The 23,056-nt window shown below is 44.6% G+C and overlaps 1 protein-coding gene across 2 annotated transcripts; it reads left to right on the plus strand.

Moving 5' to 3' along the window:
• The first annotated feature begins 1,777 nt into the window (after nt 1–1,777).
• On the plus strand, nt 1,778–19,915 carry DHX8 (DEAH-box helicase 8). Of its 2 annotated transcripts, XM_048830213.2 has the most exons (23): nt 1,778–1,939; nt 3,670–3,755; nt 4,349–4,421; nt 4,854–4,939; nt 5,930–6,039; nt 6,144–6,461; nt 6,846–6,990; nt 7,592–7,795; nt 8,645–8,732; nt 9,091–9,188; nt 9,783–9,930; nt 10,322–10,503; nt 10,894–11,088; nt 11,329–11,514; nt 12,105–12,315; nt 12,503–12,684; nt 13,492–13,632; nt 13,931–14,086; nt 14,895–15,032; nt 15,545–15,673; nt 17,138–17,334; nt 17,510–17,689; nt 18,277–19,915. In XM_048830213.2, exons 1-23 carry the CDS (start codon nt 1,828–1,830, stop codon nt 18,494–18,496), a joined length of 3,585 nt encoding a protein of 1,194 aa, XP_048686170.1. In that variant the 5' UTR covers nt 1,778–1,827; the 3' UTR covers nt 18,497–19,915. The 2 variants fall into 2 exon arrangements, with proteins under 2 accessions (XP_048686170.1, XP_048686171.1); XM_048830214.2 differs by lacking the exon at nt 4,854–4,939 and having other exon boundaries at nt 1,800–1,939.
• The last annotated feature ends 3,141 nt before the right edge of the window (nt 19,916–23,056 follow it).

Raw genomic sequence — 23,056 nt, forward strand, 5'->3', positions numbered from 1 at the left:
TCTGTATCAAACTTTTCCGAACTTTTCTTCACAGTCACTCGGATACTGGTGTTTTTGGTGTATTGTATAATTTGTCTGGGATGGTTGTTTGTTCCATTGCTCAGCAGCTTAGTGCTCCTGGGCTGCAAGAGTGATGTTAGATAGCAGTGAATTTTGGTTTTGTTTGGATTTCGTTTTGGGCTCTCTAGTGCTTTAGAGAGGAGAAGTGTTTGCTGCTTCGGTTGAGGTGGCACCAGAAGCGTGGAAATCATCTACCTCTGCTCTGTAGCCCATTGTTGCTGGAATAAATGTTGTAATAGTTACTTGCAGAGTTATGCATGTAAGGTTTCTGTGACATTTTGTCCCAGCTAGCATATTTGCTAAGGTTGGGTCCCTGCCTTCACTCCATACAATACAAAAGGTTTATATATACTGTCCAGTAGGTTTAGCAGTAGCATTATCACTGGGTTGTATTTCTCTAGTGATTTCTGTATGCCAGAGAAAGCCGACAGCTTTTTCTTCTAATGCTTTGATCCAACCCAAATGCTGATGAGTTTTTAAATTGGCCCAGGTGCCTAATTAACATACACTCAATATCTCTGTCTCTAACAAAATTTGTGTTGAGGTTTCTCCAAAAACAATGTGACTTTGTTGGTACTGGTTGCAGGATGACTTGGCAAGCCCTTGATTTGCAGTAGGTTGGCAAAATGGATGGAGACCTCATGTGCAATGGTTACCACCAGACAGTCATCATTTTATTCCTGATTGTTTAGCTGGTGCCCTAGGTAGTGGACCTAGTGAAGCAGGTAGGTCACTGATAGGGTGAGGAAGGCCTGGCTCCATGTTTGTTTTCACCCTACAGTAGATGGGCTGGTGCAGGGATTTCATTGCGCCAGATGTTTTCCCTCAGACTGCCACTTTATGGCAATTTAGGGTTCAGCCTCAGGTTCTGGAGTCAGCCTGGAAAGTTCCTGGAGCAGAGGAGCTTTTTGCCTTGGTGTGTATTGTAAAGGTCTGTGAATGAGCATCCGAAGGGGAAAGGTAGGGACAGAGGCTCATTCCTCAGTTACAAGCCCGAATGTAACAGGGTGACAAAATGCTGTGAAAGTGGAGGAAGAAATCGCCTCATGGATATGGGGGGAGGGGGAATCTCCTCACGGATGGGGGGCCCCACACAGTGAGGGGGAATCTCCTCACTGATACTGGGGGGGGGGGACGACAGGGGAATCTCCTCACGGATGGGGGGGCCCATACAGTGAGGGGGGAATCTCCTCACGGATACTGGGGGGGGGAGGGAACAGGGGAATCTCCTCACGGATGGGGGGGCCCATACAGTGAGGGGGGAATCTCCTCACGGATACTGGGGGGGGAGGGAACAGGGGAATCTCCTCACGGATGGGGGGGCCCATACAGTGAGGGGGGAATCTCCTCACGGATACTGGGGGGGGAGGGAACAGGGGAATCTCCTCACGGATGGGGGGGCCCATACAGTGAGGGGGGAATCTCCTCACGGATATGCTCCTGAGGGGGCGATTCTCTTCACTGACACTGGGGCAGCGAATCGCCTCCCCGCAGTGCTGAGGGCAGCACTGTGCCAGGCACTGCAGCTCTCTCCCCACCCCGGCCCTCCAAGAGAGCGGGAAGAAAAGGGCCAGCCCGCCAACCCAGCCACCCTAGACCATAGAGTCGGAGGCGCTGCCTCCCTCCCAGGCCCCAGCTTGAGCCGCTCTAGCCAGCGCCGCCGTCTCTATGGCCAACGCCTTGCGTGACCCCCAGCAGTGACGTACGTGACGTAGCCCCGGCGCGGCCCGCACCCGGAAGTGGATTGCGCTTTGTGAGTCGGGGGCCATGGGGGACCCGGCGGGCGCCGACGAGCTCGCGAAGCTCGAGTACCTGTCGCTGGTGTCCAAGGTCTGCACCGAGCTGGACAATCACCTGGGCATCAACGACAAGGACCTGGGTGAGGGGCCCGGCGGGGAGCGAGCGGCGCGGCGGGCGTCCCCTGGGGGGGGGTTGAGGTGACCCCCGGGAGAGGAGGACGGAGCCGGTCGGGGGGCAGGAGCCAGGGGACCCCCCCGGAGGAGGAAGGGCCGGGCGGGCGGGAGCCGCTGCGGTGATGCGAGGCTGGGCGTTTGCCGGGACACGCGGCTGAAGTTGGATCCTGGTTCCCAGCTCCTTGTTCAGAGGCCAGCGTTATTTTCAAGTCGCGGGGGGTAGCCGTGTCAGCCTGTATCCGCAGACACAACGAGGAGAGTCCGGTGCCGCCCTAAAGACTAACAGATTTATTGGGGCATAAGCTTTTGTGGGTGAAAAACCCGCGTCCTCAGCGGCACGGAGTGAAAGTTACAGGTACAGGCATGAATATATGCGGGCACATGAAGAGAAGGGAGTTCCCTTACAAGTTTCAGAGGAGCAGCCGTGTTAGTCTGTGTCCGTAAAAAGAAAAGGGGCCCTTGTGGCACCTTAGAGACGAGCCAATTTATTTGAGCATGAGCTTTCGTGAGCTACAGCTCACTTCCTCGGGTGCATTCAGTGGAAACCCTTACAAGTGGGAAAACTAGTGTTGACCAGGCCAATTCAGTCAGGGAGGATGTGGTCCACTCCCAATACTTGATGAGGAGGTGTCAATACCAAGAGAGGGAAAATTGCTTTTGTAGTGAGCCAGCCACTCCCAGTCCCTACTTAAGCCCAAATTGATGGTGTTAAGTTTGCAAATGAATTGTAACTCTGCTGTTTCTCTTTGCTCACGAAAGCTCATGCTCAAATAAATTGGTTAGTCTCTAAGGTGCCACAAGTCCTCCTTTTCTTTTTGCGAATACAGACTAACACGGCTGTTACTCTGAAACCTATCTTTGAAGTCTGTTTTTGAAGGTTTTTTGTTGAAGGATGGCTACTTTTAAATCTGTTATTGAATGTCCAGGGAGATTGAAGTGTTCTCCTACTGGCTTTTGTATGTTACCATTCCTGATGTCTGATTTGTGTCCATTTATCCTTTTATGTAGAGATTGTCTGGTTTGGCCAATGTACATGGCAGAGGGGCATTGGAGGCACATGATGGCATATATCATATTAGTAGATGTACAGGTGAATGAGCCCCTGATGGTGTGGCTGGTGGGGTTGGGTCCCATGATGGTGCAGATATGGGGACAGAGAAGGCAACGGGGTTTGTTTTCAAGAATCTCAGTGTAAGATTTACATTTTTAGAAATTTCATCAGACTAACAGGAGTGACTGTGGTAAAAAAGTAAATGTGTAATTATGTAAATATTTATTATATAATCAAATAAGGAATTGGGAACAAGGAACCAGCTTCAGCCTCATTGCCCTGACACGTCCGTTATTGATTTTGTGTATTGTGGTAGTATCTTTGAGCTCCAGTAGTTGTGCTAGGCGCTGAACAAACATAGACAAAAAGACAGTCCCAGCCCCCAAAGAGTTGACAGTCTGAGTTAGAAAATGAGCTCTCCTCTCATCCTGAGACACAATCCCTCCAGGTCTGGGTTCCTGAAAATGGACTTAAGGCAGTGTAGATAGAGAAACTTGCACTGCTGCAGACCATGCATTCCATGTTCTCTGGCTAGATGAGGGACTTCAGGTTGCCAAGCCAGCCCCTTTCCTCAGAGTGAAATGCATGTGACCTGACTTCAAATTATTTTTGTTTGTTTCACTCTCAATCACTTTTTCTTTGCAGCTGAGTTTGTGATAAATCTTGCTGAGAAAAACACCACATTTGACACATTCAAGACTGCCCTTACAAAGAATGGCGCTGAGTTCACAGTAAGTGAGATATGAACACAGAGAGAATCTTTTATTTAAAAGAGAGTTGCAAGGATTAAGTATTTGTGTTTATTAATGTGCAATTATTTTCATTTAATAGTTCATACATGCTGGCTTCCACACACTTCTGTCTAATTAAGCGTTATTTAACTTTGCTTGATGCAGTCTTTGAAGCACTATGCAATTTTGAAGACTCATTTGGGCTCTTTGGTGTCTTATTACTATGCATGTGTAGTGCAAGAAAAACAACATGTCATGAAAACAAACTTTTTATGGTGCTCACACACCAGGCTGATAAGTACCTTAGAAACAGGTCAAAATGATTGTCCTAGTTAGAACCAGTGACTGGTGTGGAGAGTCACTTAAATGGAATTTTCATAACGTTGTAAAATCAAGTCACTTTTTGTCTTAGTTCTTTACAACTGAACTTTTATGGTGTACGTGTGATTTCTTGTGGCTATGGCCCTATACGTCTACATCTTTAGAAGTTGGGATTGAGCTTTTGTTCCCTGCTAACAAATCCTCCTTGTGCTAATGTGCAAAAATATTGCAATCACTTAAAAAAATCTTCTGTGCTTTATCAAATTTTTCAGGACTCCCTCATTAGTAATTTGTTACGTCTCATACAGACAATGCGGCCTCCAGCGAAGCCATCTACAGGCAAAGGTAAGTACAGTCTCACTGCTCCAGCAGCTCAATAGAAAACAGACCTAACCCTTTCAGCATCTGCTGGACATTGTGGGTATGACAGATGAAATCGCTATTCTTATATCTTATCTACTATCATTCCAGTGGAGTTCTCTGTGTTACATGAGGTGCTGGTGCAAAGCTTTGGGGCTACTCGAAGAGAGCCTGAGTCAGTGCAGAATTCAGAATATTGCATATTTCACTATCTCATTTAATCAGAATTTCCTTTGTGAGGGGAAATGTAGTTATTTTTAATTCACCTTTTAAAAGCTGCAGTAAAATTTACATTCAGAGATGAAATGAATACTCCGTTTCAGAAATGACAGTAGAAAATTATTCTAGCCATGTGATAAAGGTGCACTTCTAGCTTTTTTTTTTTTTTTTTTTTACCCTTTTTTATTCTAAAAACAGAGGTAGTTGTCAAACCCAAAACAGAAAAGGAAAAGCTGAAGGACCTGTTCCCAGCCCTTTGCAGGCCAGACAATCCCACCATCAGGGTAAGGATGCAATTTCACACATTAACAATCAGTGAATGGAAATATGCTTGTTTTCTCACTCTTGGTTTGCAGTTGCTACATTAACATAACCATCTATATTGTGCTTCTAATGCACAAAATGTGATGGGGTATGAGAAATGAAAATGCAGAATGGAGTGGGAAGTAAGTAGTTGGTTTGGGATTGCTGGAGGTTAGTTGCAGGGGACTATTGCTAATATAGCTCTCTTAGGGCAAACATTGCTTTGCAGAACACCCAACAAGACAAGGACCCTACCCTGACAAATTCACAGTCTAACTCAGACAACATAATAAGCAGATAATGTTTCAGGTGCAAGACTGCCTGGTGACACTGAGACCACTGTAGGACACTTTGTTTAAGGAGTGGTTTTGAAGGAACGTGTTTGGCACCTGAGATTGAAAGGCCCTTATACACCTACTATAAGGGGTTGCATGATAGAAGGTACAAAGAGCAGGAAAGCTGAAGATGGTAGATTGGAAAGAAGATCCAGAAGAGTGCAGAAAATGAGAGGCATAGAGGAGGCAGAGGAAGAGGTGGGAACTGTGCAGAGGTTTGAAGGTGAGGTGGATGAAATGAATTATTAGCATATACCTTTAATCAGATTGGGAACTGTAATAAGCATCTACTTATGGAGAAGTTAATTTGTGTCAAAACTTTAGGATTAAAATCTAGGCTACCCAAGATGCCTACTAGTAACATGCATATTAAAGTTTCAGTAACAATTTTAAAAAGTCAGTCTCCAAATTCATACATAGAGGCAGACCTGGTAGAGCCATGTGGCAGAGAAGGTTTTGGCGTTGAGACTCCTGGATAATGATCCCCATATCTTTGCTTCTTTACATCACATTTTCTCTGATCTTTTCTCCTACTTTCCTTCTTTCTGGTGATTGTCCCATTGCACAGATTAATGCTCTGTGCTGGTGATAGGATTTTAATCAGCCATCTTACAGAGGTATTCTCTGTGTCTATAGACTATGCTGGATGAAGATGATGTGAAAGTGGCTGTTGATGCTCTTAAGGAACTTGAAGCTTTAATGCCTAGTGCAGGTGGGCAGGAAAAACAAAGGAATAATGACCGCCGGTAAGTTTCCAGCGCATCTCTGGGCCATGGCTAGCCAGTAAATTTTCTGTCTGCATGACCTTCTCTTGTATGAAAGTTGAACACAGATTGTTAATGTTTGCCAGGGCAAAAAAGAAGAGGAGGAGTCGCAGTCACAGCAGAGACAGGGACAGGAAACGGAGACACCGATCCCATTCCAGGTCACGTTCTAGGACTCTGGATAAGAACAAGGGGAAATCCAGATACCGCTCAAGGAGCAGGAGTCTGAGTCCCAGCAGGGACCGTAAGGATCGAGAGAAATATGCAGAGAAGAGCAATGACAGATGGAGGGACAAGCATGTGGATCGGCCCCCACCTGAAGAGCCTTCGATTGGAGAAATTTACAACGGCAAAGTCACAAGTATAATGCAGTTTGGGTGCTTTGTGCAGCTGGAAGGACTAAGGTACCCATCTCACCTTCACAATGAGCCATTATCACTTCTTGTACCATCATCCTTCCTTTGTGTATTATAAACATTGGCTTCAATTTCAGTTATTAATATGACTTTAAAAAAAAAAAAAGGAAAAAAGGTATGATGCCTTATTAGGCGAAGGCAGGTATGCCAGTGATACACACTGCATTTTACAACCACAGTGAATTTTCTCTTTCAAAACAGTAAAGCTGACAGTAAAGAATGTTCCTCTTTCCAGAGACAGTTTATAAACACAGTAAAACCTCTCAGCACTAAACATTTTAAGACATTTAAGTGCTTAAATGATATGTGAAGGGTTGGTTCCCAGAGTAATATACAGTATCTCATGCTCTTCTCTCCACGTGTGACCCACAGGAAACGCTGGGAAGGCTTGGTTCATATTTCTGAACTTCGCAGAGAGGGACGTGTTGCTAATGTTGCTGATGTTGTGAGCAAAGGTCAAAGAGTAAAGGTCAAAGTGCTATCATTTACTGGGTCGAAAACCAGCCTGAGCATGAAGGTATGGAAGAATTTTTTATAGATCAAATTATGGTGGAGAGAGAGAGTGTTTACAGTTTTAGTATTTCAAATATTGCTGTAAACTAACTTGAATCCCTTCAAAGTATCATATTTTAATACTTAAAGCTGGTAAGTTATAGTTCTGTATTTATGCCACCCATTGGTTCCTACTCCTGTTTTCTCCACATGTTCTTTTCAGATGCCTTGCATATAAAGATTCTAAACATTCAACTCTGTTTGTACTACTCATTGAACCAAATAAAGTGGTAACTTTGAAGTCTTTAGTCAGGTGCCCAGACAGACCCCAAGCTGTTGCTTATGCCCATCCTCCATTCACTGCATGAGAGAGGCATTTTATTTTAAATTACAGGCTACAATGTGTTTCTGACCACAGACTGCTTAATCACTTCTGAGATGTTAATTTAAAAAACAAACAATAGTGAAATGTCTTCACATACATGGGCTGTGTTTGGGCTTGGCCCCTCTGGGAAACGGAGAGATCCTTGCCTTTATATGCTTGGTAGAGGAAGGAGGTCCAGGTCAGGTATCTCGGGAAAAGGTGGGACAGTGATTAATAAATTTGTCAATCGTATTTGATATAGGATGTTGATCAAGAGACTGGGGAAGACTTGAACCCAAACCGACGCAGAAACCTAGTTGGAGAGACCAATGAAGAGACCTCTATGAGGAATCCAGACAGACCCAGTCACCTCTCCTTGGTGAATGCCCCTGAAGTGGAGGATGATAGCCTTGAACGGAAGCGTCTCACCCGGATTTCAGACCCAGAGAAATGGGAAATCAAACAGGTGTAAAGCACTACCAACTCATACTGGGGTGTCTGGGGCGATGTCATTCAGTGTGGTTGTAGGGGAGCTTCAAAGATTACCATCCAGCTTCCCATTTTTCTTAATAGTCCATGGTTTCTTGGGTACATCCTCCTCACTGTTATAAGCTGTCTGAAATATGGGTTTCCCAAGCTCTGACCTCATAAGGCTTTGAGTAGTCTTTGGCTAATAGTGTGATCCAGTTAAGTGTAAGACCAGTGTCTCTCTTTGCCAGTATTCAGAACCCCCCCCAGGGATCCATAATGGAATGTGGAGCCTCTCACTCCTATATCCCTGATTCATAAATCTGACCAGTGCTGTTAATAACTGACACATCTTTGTTAGAAGCGTCACTTGTCATTCCAGCATCTTTCACCACTAAAATCCAGGAAAGACAAGGTGTCAGAGATTAAAAAGCCCGTTTAGGCATACTAATGCATCTCTGCTGATGCTGGGTTGTTCCAGGCAGCACATCTACCAATGTTGTGTCCAGAGAAGTTTTAAAGTCACAATTGAATTCTTTTGGGAGGAGTCTACAACCCAGTATATCACCTTGTTGGGATGTATTATCTGATATTAATTGTAAATGTCCCTTTCTTAATTTCATCCTATTTTTTCCTATTTATACTGTGTTGTACCACACTAATAGGCACTAGTCCCCTCAGACAATCCCAGTGCCACAATGTCCTGGGAGAACTTACACTTCCTATCTCTTTGCAAAGTGAACCCTCCTTTCATCCCAGAGAGCTGTAGAATCTTAAATGGGCCAGTCTACCCTTGAATGATGATCACATGTGGGAACTAATCCTCCCCTCTCCATTTCTTTCCCAGATGATTGCTGCTAACGTGCTCTCCAAAGAAGAGTTTCCTGACTTTGATGAGGAGACTGGGATCCTCCCCAAAGTTGATGATGAAGAAGGTAATATTGTCTGGTAGTTTCACTGTGGGTATAATAGATTCCTTTCTGTGTATGCGATCTATGCAAAAAGGAGCTTCTGATGCAAGCAAGTGTAAGGAGTTTGAGTTAGCAATAGCTCTAAACACCTGGAGGTGGCAGGTGTGCTGGTTCCCTTTGGTTAATGAAGTGCTGGTTGCCTTTGGCCGGGAGATCTCTCCTTGCCTGACATTTTTACCTTTGTAGAATATGTAATTATACAGTAAACAGGATGCACAGAAAACACTTCAGCAACGTAGCTTCCTTTTCCTGCGGCGGAAGTTTGTTTGAAAAAAAGCTGCATCTGTCTCCTTGTTAAACCTGAATTATTTGTGTGTTTTAGATGAGGACCTTGAGATTGAGCTGGTTGAAGAAGAGCCACCATTTCTGCGAGGGCATACCAAGCAAAGCATGGATATGAGTCCCATTAAAATAGTGAAGGTAAGAGATTTCAGACTAATGACTGAAAACTTGCATGCTGGTTTTATGTAAATGCTCTGGAATTAGCAATAATGAGTGGAATCTTGGTATCCGTAGCCCAGAAAATCAGGAGCGCTGGGCTGTTGATCTTTTTTTTTATTATACATAGTTGGGTTTTAATTTCATTGGTAACAGTGAGATGAGATCGTGGAATAGAAATGCAAGGTTAACATGCGGCCTACATTTAACAGAAAAAGGGGTAGAACCAAGCGGTGTTCTGCCCCACTGATCCTCTTGTTTTTGATGAGGTGTGGATAGCCAGGAAACTATCCTTCTCACCTCAGTACCAGTAAGCTCATCCTTGATTGGACTATGAAGGGAGTCTGCTATTTTACAGTCACAGCCACCTGCATCCTGGAAATCTAGCCATCAAAAATATTTCTGCATTTGTGAAATAATAAAGTTTTAAAAGCCTTTGAAGTAGCTGTGGGAAAGAGATTGCCTTCAAGCTTGAGGACAGATGGGCTGGGCTGTAATAAAGGTGTACAGAGGAGAGGGGTAGTAAAGGCTCCAGGACTGGATAGTGCTTGTAATTGTATGTTTTTTGTTCTTCAGAATCCTGATGGCTCCTTGTCCCAGGCCGCAATGATGCAAAGTGCTTTAGCCAAAGAAAGGCGGGAACTCAAACAAGCTCAAAGGGAAGCAGAGATGGACTCTATCCCCATGGGACTTAATACACACTGGGTGGATCCTCTTCCTGACGGTGTGTTCTGACTTGTCTTTGTTTAAGTATCTACTGTGCCATTCACTGTGGGAGCTGAACCATTCCAGGAGAGTATCTTGGTGTCTATGTATGTGGCCACTTCACTTAAGACTTTTTTCATCTTGAGCCTAGCTTATATGTTTAGTCTTCTAGTCAAAGTGTGATGGGAGAGTGGACTGAGTATATTACCAAGTGATGCACAGATGGAACTATGGCAAAAATCGTAGTAGGCCCAAAATCACAATCAATATGCCAGAACAGCTCATTCGAATTCTAAACAGGCAGATTGTAGTGTTATCTGTAAAATGCCTTTTTACTGTATCTAGCTCATTACTGCATTTGTGCCATGTGAGCTGAAGAGTGATAACTAAATTCTCTCTTTTTTTCTTAGTGGATGGGAGACAAATAGCTGCCAACATGCGGGGTATTGGAATGATGCCCAATGATATCCCAGAGTGGAAGAAACATGCATTCGGTGGCAACAAAGCCTCCTATGGTAAAAAAACCCAACTTTCCATCATTGAGCAGAGGGAGAGTCTCCCAATCTTCAGATTAAAGGAGCAGCTGATTCAGGTAAGTCCCATGCAGGAACCGCCTTCTCCTTGGAGCGGGAAGGATTAATATGAATGTTACTGGGTCTGTTTATTGACAAATTAGTAGCCACTTGAGAGTTTTAAGAATGAAATTGTATTTTAAAATCATAATTTTTCTCTGTAAATCTTTATAAAACTGCAGTAGGGCCAATATTGGAGCTAAGATCCCAAATGACACAAGTCTTTATGGCAGGGTGAGTCCTCTGAGTGGTCAAAGAGTTTACTGGCTTGCTGGTTAGCAAGACCTAGGCCAGAACACTTTGTCCGAGCCAGCATGAGTGAGGGCACTCGGAGGCTACATCTAGTCTTAGACTGACTGTATTTAAAAAAAAGAATCCTAACAAGCACTTTCTAACATGTCCTCTTTCAGGCAGTTCATGACAATCAGATCCTGATTGTTATTGGTGAGACAGGCTCTGGGAAAACGACGCAGATCACCCAATACCTGGCTGAGGCAGGTTACACGTCAAGAGGAAAGATTGGGTGCACCCAGCCTCGCAGAGTGGCTGCAATGTCTGTTGCCAAGAGAGTGTCTGAGGAGTTTGGTTGCTGTTTGGGACAGGAGGTAAAGTTCTGTGTTGGAGGAGGCAGCTGCATAAACACGATGAAAAGTGGGGAAAAATCAGTAATGGGATAACTGATCTATGGTCTATATGGCAAGTTTGAATTGAGGGGCAGAATAACTCAACCTGGAACTATCATTGCCAACAATTTTGTTTCATCAATTCAGTTAGTTTAGTGTAAGGGGTGGAGACATAATTACTCATTCAAACCCATTGTTCTGCTTCCATCTCTTGTTTGGTAGGTTGGCTACACGATTCGATTTGAAGACTGCACTAGCCCCGAGACCGTCATCAAGTACATGACGGATGGTATGTTACTGCGGGAGTGCCTGATTGACCCAGACCTGACCCAGTATGCCATCATCATGCTGGATGAGGCTCATGAGAGGACCATTCACACTGATGTGCTCTTTGGGCTTCTGAAAAAGGTAATGTTATGTTTGGCCCCTGGTCTCTCCGCAGGTTATATTGGGAGGGAATGCAGGAGGAAGACAGGCATGTCTGCCTTTTGAGACCCTCATGTCTTAAAACGGTCAGTTGTGAGAACTGAGCTATGGTTGAAGGTGACTGTGCCTTTACAGGAGTAGTTCACCTGGTCTTAGCTCTGACTGTAAATTAAATGGAGTTTTGGCAACAGATAAGGGTCATTTAATTCAGAACATTTCTGGGGATGAATAGGCAACTCTCTCAGAATAAGGAAACAGTCTCACTTAACCCAGTCTGCCTCTCACAAAAGGTCTCTGTGCTGGGAGTTCCCTTAACTAGGAAAAAAGAGAAGTGTATTTTAAATATGGCCTTAGCTTTAAATTGCATGAGATTCTGGCCTTTTGCCTCTCTGAGAAGGACAGTGTATCCTCCTTTGCATTTAGATGATTCTGCGAATCCACCAAAGTCCCTGAGGTGATTGAAGCCTCTTGTTACCTGGAATAAAATGTAACTGAGCGAAGGGGCTTGTTGAAGCCCTTATTTATTGCCCTTGTCACTATTAACGTGGTATGGGAACGTTCTCCTGCTACAGACAGTGCAGAAACGTCAGGATATGAAGCTGATTGTAACTTCGGCAACATTAGATGCTGTGAAATTCTCCCAGTATTTCTATGAAGCTCCAATCTTCACAATTCCTGGCAGAACATACCCTGTGGAAATTCTGTACACAAAAGAACCAGAGACTGATTATCTGGATGCCAGTCTGATCACAGTGATGCAGATCCATTTGACGGAGCCACCAGGTATGTTTGATAAAATTTGGCGGTGGCAGGGTCCTGTGTCATGGGGTCATATGGCTTGATAAGGAGCACATCTGAACGGGAGTTCTTTCTACGTGGAAGAGAAGAGGGGAAGAAGGAAGCAAAGGGAGTGGTTAGACAGAAGTTGTGTGGAGCAGGATTAATTCTGTGGACACGTTCCCTTTTGTAGGTGACATCCTAGTGTTCCTGACGGGTCAGGAGGAGATTGATACAGCTTGCGAGATCCTTTATGAGAGAATGAAATCTCTAGGACCCGACGTGCCAGAGTTAATTATCCTTCCCGTGTATTCAGCTTTACCTAGCGAGATGCAAACCAGGATCTTTGACCCAGCCCCACCAGGCAGCAGGAAGGTAATGCCAGGCAAAGGGCGGCTTCCCCCTCTGATGAAACACTTAATAGTGGGACTTGTTACACTGTTTATTCCATTCAGAATCTTATTTGCTATGGGTTGGGGAGGAGAGTAATTATAGACTATGCTCTGTAGCTTTGAAACAGCAGCTCTTATGTGGCTTAACTCACAGAACTTTTCTTGGCCAATTCTGCATTCATTTTTTGGCATTTAAGTATTCTTCTGTTTTATTTTAACCCAAACCCTTTTGCGCAGAATTGCTTTATAAATAACATTGATTCAGCAGAAAGATTCTCTAGATGCTACCTTTCAAGGTCATTGTTGTCCTCTGTGGAAATCGGAGTTTCTGAAAGGTGTGTCTAGAAGCAGCTCCCAGAGGATGGCAGTAATTGTCTTGAAGCACATTCTGTGGTAGTTTCTTGTCTCATAAGGGCTATGTTGCAGAGCCAGGCAAAAAAATACTTTTTACGGATCACATAAAATTATTTGAGCAGAAATTGGTAACCTTTTCCTTGTTTTTATCAATGAGTTCCACTGTGTTCGCATCACGTACTGCCCTAAAGCTTAAAACAGGGTGCAAATGTTTAAAATCTGGCCATTTTTATGGGTGAAAGGAGAACTCTGCTCACACATATTGGCAGGAGAATAATCAATAATTTTAAATCATAGCAGTTGTGTCAGCAACAGTCTGATTATACCATATTGAATGGTTTGTATAAACAGAGCAACACTTGTTTAGCTTAGTTCTGTTTCTGTCTGGTTGGCAAGCAGAGATAGTATCTGAATCAGACTGTACTCTTGCTTACAGGTTGTCATTGCTACCAACATTGCTGAGACCTCCCTGACTATTGATGGAATCTATTATGTGGTAGATCCTGGGTTTGTGAAGCAGAAAGTGTATAACTCCAAGACTGGAATTGATCAGTTGGTGGTTACACCAATTTCCCAGGTACACAGCATATGTTTGATAATGTATGGGAAGTAAATCTGTGGCTTAGAGGAAATTTTATGGAAACAAGGTGGGGAAATAAATACCACTTTCCCACACACAATGCCTTGCATCACACTCAGACTGTGTTTAGCGCATCATGTCTCCTTGCATTGCGTTAGGAGCCCCGTAATAATGTTAACAGAACTGCAGACAACTAACCCTTCATTCCTCTCTCACTTAGTCTCTTGACTGAACCATTGTCCTGGATAATGCTTACTTGCCTCTGAGATGTTGTGTTCCCTCTGAAATCCTACAGGCGCAGGCAAAGCAGCGAGCAGGAAGAGCTGGAAGAACAGGGCCAGGAAAGTGTTACAGACTCTACACGGAGCGCGCTTACCGAGATGAAATGCTAACCACCAACGTGCCTGAAATCCAGAGAACAAACTTGGCCAGCACAGTGCTCTCCCTTAAGGTAGGAATCAGTGTCTCATTATTTTGCTGAAATACAGCCAATGTGATTGTAATTTCCACCCTTTTGCTAAATGCAAATGGATAGGAAGGAACACTGTACCATTGGCAGAGCTACAGCTCGCTCTCCAGTTCTTTCTCCCAGGGGGTTATAACTTAGACTCAGACTTAGCTTTACAGATATCAGTCCCAGAAAAGCCATTCTTTACACACAACCTGAAAGCCATATTTCATTGCAAGTTCTAGAAATGGAAAGCCCCAGGAGTCTTAGTCGAATCATACGTTTCCATGCCCTGTTATAAAAAAACAAACCCCTTTATAAAATACACATACATTTCTCAGGCCATCACCTCATAGGCGAGGACTTCTCTTTCTGGGGTCGTGGTAGTTGTGTCTTTTTCAAATATATGTATATGAAGATCTATAGAAGACCGTACCCTCTGAGAACTGCAGCTGGCTAAGTAACTGTCCAAGATGTGAGAGTCATAGATGTTACAGATGGCACGGAACTATTAGGTCACCACACATCTCCCTGGCGTTAGTGCAGGATTGTTCACTATTGCACCTTTACTAGAACTTTTCCCTGTTTTGGTTTTTGTCCCAAGGGATGGAATAATGTGCCCACTGGGATTTGTGATTACACTGGAGATAAGGCACGAACCCTGGGCACAAGGTCTAAGCAGCACTGATAAACTCTTGGTTTTGGCTTTTGACTCATTTTTTGATGCTCTCGGAGATGTCTCTACTTATGGAGCCTGGTTTCCAGTTTCTTTCCTGGTGTCTCTTACCCTTAGATTTTCACTCTATTTCAGGCTATGGGGATCAATGACTTGCTGTCCTTTGATTTTATGGATGCTCCCCCGATGGAAACACTAATCACTGCCATGGAACAGCTCTACACCTTGGGAGCCCTGGACGATGAGGGGCTGCTCACTCGACTTGGGCGCAGAGTAGGTTAAATATCATGCCTCTGAACATTGGTTGCATTGTGTTCTCCGGCTGGCCTGGGTGTAGCTATCCATAGGGGTCATTGCCACTGTCAGTGATTTCTCTCTGTGGTCTTGTGCATTCTTAGTCAACCCAAAGCCACACTTCCCCACTAGCAGTTGGCCTTTGCAGACAAGTAGTAAATAATATTGCCTTTTCTGCTTCCCAGTGGAATAGTGCCATTTTCTCTTGTAAGTGAGTTCCATTTTACACGTGTCTAAAAATCCCCTGTAAGTGTTGGGCTGCTCTGATCATGTAGATGGCAACGGTCATCTGCTCTGTGCCGAATAAACCTCCCCTAGGTAGTGGGCAGTGCCGTGGTAGGGAAACACTCAATGGCATCGTCTTCTCTCCCATTAAGGTTTAGTTACCTCTAACTGAAATGAGTCTGGCCTATTTTCTGATCTTGTGAGACCTCTTAAAGCCTTGCTTCAGCACCACTGAAAATATATGTTGTTGTCCTTTATTCCTGCAGATGGCAGAGTTCCCTTTGGAGCCCATGTTATGTAAGATGTTGATCATGTCTGTACATTTGGGATGCAGTGAAGAAATGTTAACTATAGTCTCTATGCTGTCTGTACAGAATGTGTTCTACAGACCAAAGGTAAGGAATTCAGGCCTATGTGCTGTAGTGCCCAGCCCTGGTTGCATGGTGAGAAGCAGGAATCTGGTGGTGGTTATTGAATGCATCTGGTGTAATGGTACGTGTGTACTCCCCCAGACAAGACCATAATTAAAGGGTTCATTGGATCACATATTGCAAAGCTAATTCACCTCTTTGTTACGTGCCCCCTAGCTGTGGATGTTTGATGCCACTTTGCCCTCGGGGAAGTGAAAGTTGGAGGCTTTGCTTTTTTCTTCTCTTCTCAACAGTAAATGAAACAACATTAGAACCTGCCATCTCCTGCTTTGGAATTCGGAGCCATTCTTGTAGGGTGGCTGGAGGAACCCTGTTCCCCTCCCAGAGAAACAGAAATGGTTTCAGAATGAAGTTACACATCATAAGCCCCTCCTGCGCTGACCCTCTTCTTGCACCTCTGGTCTGCAGGCTGTGGTGGTGACATGGCTGCTCCTTATCAGACTCCTTTTGGATCTGTTATTTCTTCCTTATAATGTCCTATTGCTGTCTGATTCAATGACCTCAGTGTTTGATTGATATCCCAAGGCTACATCCATGGAATTGAGAAACATGGACCTCTCTGCAGAGCCTATTGATTAGGCCTGGTCTACACTGAAAAGTTATATTGGCATAGCTACATCAGTCAGGGGTGTGGAAAAACCATACCCCCGACTGACATAGTTATGCCAACAAAACCTCCAGTGAAGACGCAGCTATGTGGAGAGAGAGAGAGAGAGTGCTTCTGTGAACGTAGCTAATATCATTCAGGGAGGCGGTTTTCCAAAACGTACAGAAAAACTCTGTTTGTTTGTGTAGGGGGGCTGTGCTGGCATAGCTATGCTGACAGGATTGTCATATAGTCTCCATAGTGTAGCAATACACTCTGTCATTGAATGTCCGATTTCTAAGCAACAAAAATTTGACTAGTTCTATGCATGCAACACAGTGCAGCCGACAGCGTAAGTGAGCCATATGTCCTGTAGTATCATTTCAAGAATAGTTAGGGTGAGGAAAGAGAAGGGTGCCTCAGGAAAGACCCAGTGTTGCAGGTTCTCTGCTCTCTCTTGTGAGAGAGCAGAGGAGGGGTCTGCAGCATGTCTGTGTTTTCAGGTAGGAGCTGTGCTTGTCTTTTTCAAGTTTAACATTGTGTCATAATGGTAATGCCTTAATTATAGGGGTCCAGTTCAGCCCTGGTGTGGGCAAGGGACCTCCCATTGACCTGCAGGGCTGAGTCTGATCTGCAGTGCTTTGTATTTAATCCTTTACAAAAAAGCCAGTATGCTGTGTATGCATCTCAGCCTTGCACTGGTTAAACATGGGGCTGTCCATTTAGTAGCACATAAGAACATGCAGTATTTGGGCATAAAGAAGAACCAGTGCCCCGTTGCCAGGGGTACATGATACTTTCTCTAAAACACACATGTGATGGAAACGTGTTTTGTGTGTCAGGATAAACAAGCACTTGCTGACCAGAAGAAAGCCAAGTTCCACCAGACAGAAGGGGACCATCTCACCCTGCTGGCTGTCTACAATTCCTGGAAGAATAATAAGTTCTCGAATCCCTGGTGCTATGAGAATTTTATCCAGGCCCGGTCCTTGCGCAGGGCACAGGACATCCGTAAACAAATGCTGGGCATTATGGACAGGTGAGCAAATCCAGCAGAGGGCAGGAACTGGTTCTGCCTTTTTTTTTTTTAAAAGCATTCTTGTCCTTTAGCAGTAGCTGATTGGCGCTTGCTGTTTGGGTGTTATGGTGTCTGTGCTTTGCACACCAAACACGGGGGCCCACTAAATTCTTTCTTTATGACTCTCTTCTGGCAGACACAAGCTGGATGTGGTGTCATGCGGGAAGGCAACAGTGCGAGTCCAGAAGGCCATCTGCAGCGGTTTCTTCCGAAATGCAGCAAAGAAGGACCCCCAGGAGGGGTACCGGACTCTCATTGACCAGCAGGTGGTCTATATTCACCCATCCAGTGCCCTCTTCAACAGGCAGCCAGAATGGTAGGAAAACAGGGACTCTTCATTCTAAGTTTAATTCTCAATTCTACAGCTAGAAAGTCCTCAGCATGGGTTATACATAAAATACAGATCAAAATCTGTGAATGCTCCAATACTTCCGTGATGGGCATGGAACGAGAATAGAGAGCAAAGAGACAGACTGTGGTCTGTTCTCAGCTCCTGAGCAGACGTGTACAGGACATATGAGGTGCTACAATCACTGCAAAGCAAGGCTGTCTGGAGTCCTGCCTCCAGCTGTCCTGTTGTGCCTCTCCTCCAGGTATGGAGTTCAATGCAGCCGCATAAGTCAGCAAGAGGGGGATCCTGACATTAAACCAAGCAGCTCCATGCTGCAGAATGCGGGAGATGCATGAGAGAGGCTTTCTGCTGGGGGTGGCTCTTTTTGGGTCTGGTGAGCCTGGAGGTGGTGATGAAGGGGGAAGGAGAGTTAGAGAACTGGACCAAGGGGGACAGGTCTCGAGCACCCCTGACATGAGATGAGGTCTTCAGCCCCAAGGACCTTTTCATTGTTAAGAACCATTAATTTCCCCTTCTGCAAGCATTAATATTGCTATCTTCTCTCTCTACAGGGTGGTCTATCATGAGCTGGTGCTGACCACCAAGGAGTATATGCGCGAAGTGACCACCATTGACCCACGCTGGCTGGTGGAATTTGCACCAGCCTTCTTCAAAGTCTCTGATCCAACCAAACTGAGCAAACAGAAGAAGCAGCAGCGGCTTGAGCCCCTGTACAATCGCTATGAGGAGCCCAATGCCTGGAGGATCTCTCGTGCATTCAGGAGGCGATGAGCCTGGCTCTGGCATGGGTTGCTGTTGGCGAAGTGTTCCTGGCGGCTGAGATTCTGCACTGTTTTAAAATCCCCTTTTCAGGACACATGCAGTTGAACCCAAATCCAGTTGCAGTTGAAATCCAGACTGATTCAAGCTTTAATTTATTTCCTATTCACTTTGTAAATATCTTCATTATGGACCAAAAGAACTGGACAATATCACTGATTCATGTCCTCTGCCCTTGGAACTGCTACAGTTAGCAGGTCACTTCTCATGTCCAGGCTCACTCAGGTGTGTTGTATCACTTCCTCCTTCTTCCAACCGTTTGAAAATCTAAAGACTTAGAAATCTGGGCACTAATCAACAAATGAGGCAATGATCTAAAAACCAATTGTTTGTCAACTTGATCGTCTCCCATCTGACTGGATCTTCAGATGCTAGAATGGCCTGAGTTTCTAGCCACTCTGAAGAGGGATTGATTTCGGCCGACACTCCTGTCACTGCTCTTGGACAATGACCGATTTTCTTTGGCAGGCTTCACCACTTGTGGTCAACTTTAACTTTTCCATTTTCTTACTTGCTGTAACTATTTGTCTCTTACTTGAAATCAAAAACTCCTGCAGCCAGCTGTGGAGAGAGATTTAGAGTATGTGGTTTGGAATAAGGTGGAAGAGATCCCCTGAAACCCAACCCGAGTGTGTGTTATACTTGGACAATGGCGCAGGTCAGACTGGTGGTCTTATCTTTCATCAGCATCTCCTGTGCACTGAAAACTAGAATATCACATGTTAATTAACCACATCCACTCTGCAGCGCAGCTCAGTCTGTGAACTTAAATGGTTACAGATGTCCCAGAGAGAGATTTTCTACACAGTGTGTCATGTGCTTTGTTTCCTCTGACAACATTAGGTGACATCACAACTGGCTTTTTTTTTTATAGAATATTTTCTTAGGTCTAAAGGTGCATTTTCAGCAAAGACCTGCTAGAACAGTTGTTATGAAAATGTAATTCCAGAATGACTGAAGCTGTACATAAACTTGCTTTATTTTCTTTTTGTTATTCTAATGCCGGTGCTCAGACCTGCCTTTTCAAAGCTGGAAATAGCTATCTGGCTCCAGAACTAGAGAGACCCAAACTTTGTAACTTTTCTCAAGTTGGTGTATTTACGAAGTGACTGGTGAAAAGTGCACAGAAGAGCTGACTGACTGGTTTGATTTATACCTGACTCTGTGAGCTACAAGACACCACGGTGCTTGCTCACTGAAAATTGGCTACACCTGAAATCTGCATCTGTCTGTAAAGAGGGCAGTGAGAGGGATGGCATAGATATTGTTTTTAATATGTTGTACAAATGGCCTAAATTCCTTAGAAGCCTTCACAAAGAAAATTTATTAAAATAAACTTCTGAAACAGGAAACTGTTTCAGCATCAAATAAGCACTAGGGGTTTGTCCTTTTGGTGGTAACAGAATGGCTTCCAACCTGGTAAAACCTCTTTGTGCTGCTGTACCTGTTACCAGTGAAACTTTGTGTTTGAACCACATTTTTAAAAAGCCGGTGGAAGATATGGGATATATTAACTGAGGGCTCAGGTCAGACAGCAGTGGGGCTTTGAGGCAAGGTCCTTCATTCCAAATTCTTTTTTATTTTTCTCCCTGTTTGGAACAGTATTTTGTTTCCTTGGCTGGCTTGGCAGGTTGGCCCTTCTTTGGTAGGGGAATCAAGACAGCGCACACATGCCTTCTAGAACTGAACTATGAAACAGGCATGTTGGTTTACACATAACTCTTTGCAATAGGCTTTATAGACCTGTCCTGCGTGGAACAACTCAGAGCATCAAGTTCTCGGATGTATCCACTGGCAGATACTAGAAAGCGGTTACCTCAGTCACTGTACCCATGGAATTGGAGCCAGAAGGAAGCACAGTCATTGCAAAGGTTTCTAGTCTAACATTAAGCAACTGTTCATTGATATTTTTAGATTCTGAGGCTAGAAAGGATCACTATGAGCATCTAGTTTATCCTCAAGTATAACACAGGCCCTAGAATTTCACTCAGTGATTCCGCTAGGAGGTCCATCTGCAGTTAGTCTAAAGAATATTTCAGTAGTGTGCATGTAACTAAACTCTGGGAAAATGAAGGTGACAGAGGGTCTGAGGACTTGTCTATGTTGGAAGGTTATACCAATATAAGGTAAAATGTGAATTTAAACCAATATAGTTATACAAACATAAGCCCCAGTCTGTAGGCACTTGGATTCTGGTATCAGAGTGGCATTTGCTTATATCCATTTAAGAAGGTGTTTAAACCAAAAAAGCCACTTTTCCACTAGCATAAGTGTGTCAACAGAGGGGGTTAAACCAGTATAACTGATAAAAACTTTCCCACGTAGACAGACCTGAGAGAACTCTTGACCCAGAGCACTGTACGTACAGCCATACACACAGCCTCCTCATCCGTCCCTCTCCACCACTGGGGATCAGAGTCATAGAAATGACCCATCTCCTTACACTTCTGCAGCCCTGGTTATCGTGCCGGGTATGATAGCAGAGATCTTTTCATGAACATGATGTAATGGGGTGTGCTGGCTCTAGCTTCTCCTCCCTGGCAGCGGCAGCAGCAGGCTCGCACGTGGGTGTTGGGGGGAGAGAACAGTATGCCTTCAGGCTGGGGTGGCTTTCTGCTTCCTGTTGCAGTTGGATGAAGTGCTTGCACAATGCCATAAGCTGTAATTAAGCAGGGAAATGGCTGCCAAAGCATCCTTGTTAACTTTATAGCTGGTGACAGAAGGCAAGTTACAGTTGAACACAGGGAGAACCAGGGATGCAGATCTAGGAACCCAGCGATTAAAAGTGTATAACCAGTGCTGCTACCATAGGCAGTGGGCAGGCTGCCATCAGACATCAGTGCTCAGGTCCTGCCCTGCCTTCTGCTACCTTGCTATAGCATCATGTGTCCTGGTAGCAGCTGCTTTATTCAAAAGGCCTCTCGGTTGAAATCCAAGAAGCTGCAATCTGAAACACTCTGCTCTTTTCAGGAGCTTTGGGCTCTGACAAAGAGGAACTTGCAGCTTCTCTGGCCCAGCTCACTTCAAAGTCTCTGTAGACTTTCCACTTCTAGAAGCTGGGAGTGTTACTTTTGCAGCATGCTGATGCAAGGTGCAGTAACTAGCCTCAGGTAAGGTCACTCCCACTTGTTTCCCAGAGGTTGGTGTGATGCTGTCCTATCCACAAGTACAAGAAGCCCCTGCCTGCTCCCCTCCGATTCTGTTGAGTACAGCTGTGAATCTTTATGGAGACTCAAAATATCCAGTGCACTTGTCCAAACTCCAGCTGCACATGCCGAAGATCTGCAGTCCACTTGTATGTATCGCCTGTATACAGCCTGCTTGTCACATAAAGTATCCTGGACAAAAAATATCAAACTTCTCTCACACGCACACTCTCTCTCTCTCTCTCCAAATAAATCAACCTTTTGCCCTTAATCCAAGAAAGATAAATAAGACTTTTACAGGCAGCACCATACGTATTCCATCTGTTATAGCAACTGCCTTCCCTTTATTTAATGGGCTTGTTACCAGAGCCATTGTGACAGCAGTGTGCTGCCATACAATGAGAGTTTTGTTTTCTCCTAATTCGGTTTTCATGAGATTTTGTGACAATTACAGAGAGGGTCACGATACTGACCCATTAGCAGTTTGGTGGAATTTCTCATTTATGAATGTATTGTTCTTTCAGGCCAGCTGGGAATATGGTAACTGAGTATCTGAATCTCCCAAAAGGGGTTTATAGGTGTATGTTCTGCAGCATACATAAATCCTGTAGCTGGTCTGACCATAGGCTTGGGGTGAAGAAACCTGCACACTAGTTTATTTAAATTCAGAACAATCACCCTGTGCTTGTGGCTGGTGAGCAGTTGGTTCAGTCAAAGTGCAGTTCTACACCAAAAAATGCCACTCAAAACAGCACCTCCCTGTTTAATGTAGATATGCTTCCTGATCCTGTCTGTGTTCAGTGTTACTTCCCTTCTACAAGGACACAGGCAAGGGGAAGCTACTTGCCCAAGGTCACTCTGAGTCAGTGGGAGAGACTAGGTGCTGACTCCCAGTCCTGTGTTCTAACTAATGTTCTTCTCTTAATGCACGCTCACTTCGCACAGCTTAGGCACTCACATACCCTGGGGACAGAACTGGGCTTGCTGCAGGTTTGTTCAGAAATTGTGTCTCATAGGGGACTGATAGAATTGTGCTGGAGAGGATGTTTGTTCCCTCCAAGATGGCTGGGGTTGGCATGATTTTAGCACAGGGGGCAACAATATTTAAAAGAGTAACTTTGCTATCAGAAACCACATGAGAGCCTCCAGTGCTGGCAGCTACGCCCTAGAATGGCGTGTGATCTATGGCAGTGTGTAGATGCAAACCACAGTGTTACAGTGTTTGGTCACAGCCATATCAGAAAACTGATTCAACCTCCATTACTAGCTGGGTGTGATCAGAAAGTCTCATGACTCAAACCAGTCCGAGTGAGAGGGTTTCTCTCTAAGGAGAGCAATGGCATAAGGCAGTGGTTCTCAAACTTTT

This window comes from Caretta caretta, chromosome 27 (assembly GCF_965140235.1).
Source record: "Caretta caretta isolate rCarCar2 chromosome 27, rCarCar1.hap1, whole genome shotgun sequence".
In the NCBI taxonomy this organism is placed as follows: Eukaryota; Metazoa; Chordata; order Testudines; family Cheloniidae; genus Caretta; species Caretta caretta.

Excerpts from the sequence above, each read along its gene's own strand:
- DHX8 (XM_048830213.2), top strand. The coding sequence starts at position 1,828 with ATGGGGGACCCGGCGGGCGCCGACGAGCTCGCGAAGCTCGAGTACCTG. Across the intron at positions 14,087-14,894 it reads GCACAGTGCTCTCCCTTAAG|GCTATGGGGATCAATGACTT; the intron begins GTAGGAATCAGT and ends ACTCTATTTCAG. Across the intron at positions 17,690-18,276 it reads TTCAACAGGCAGCCAGAATG|GGTGGTCTATCATGAGCTGG; the intron begins GTAGGAAAACAG and ends CTCTCTCTACAG.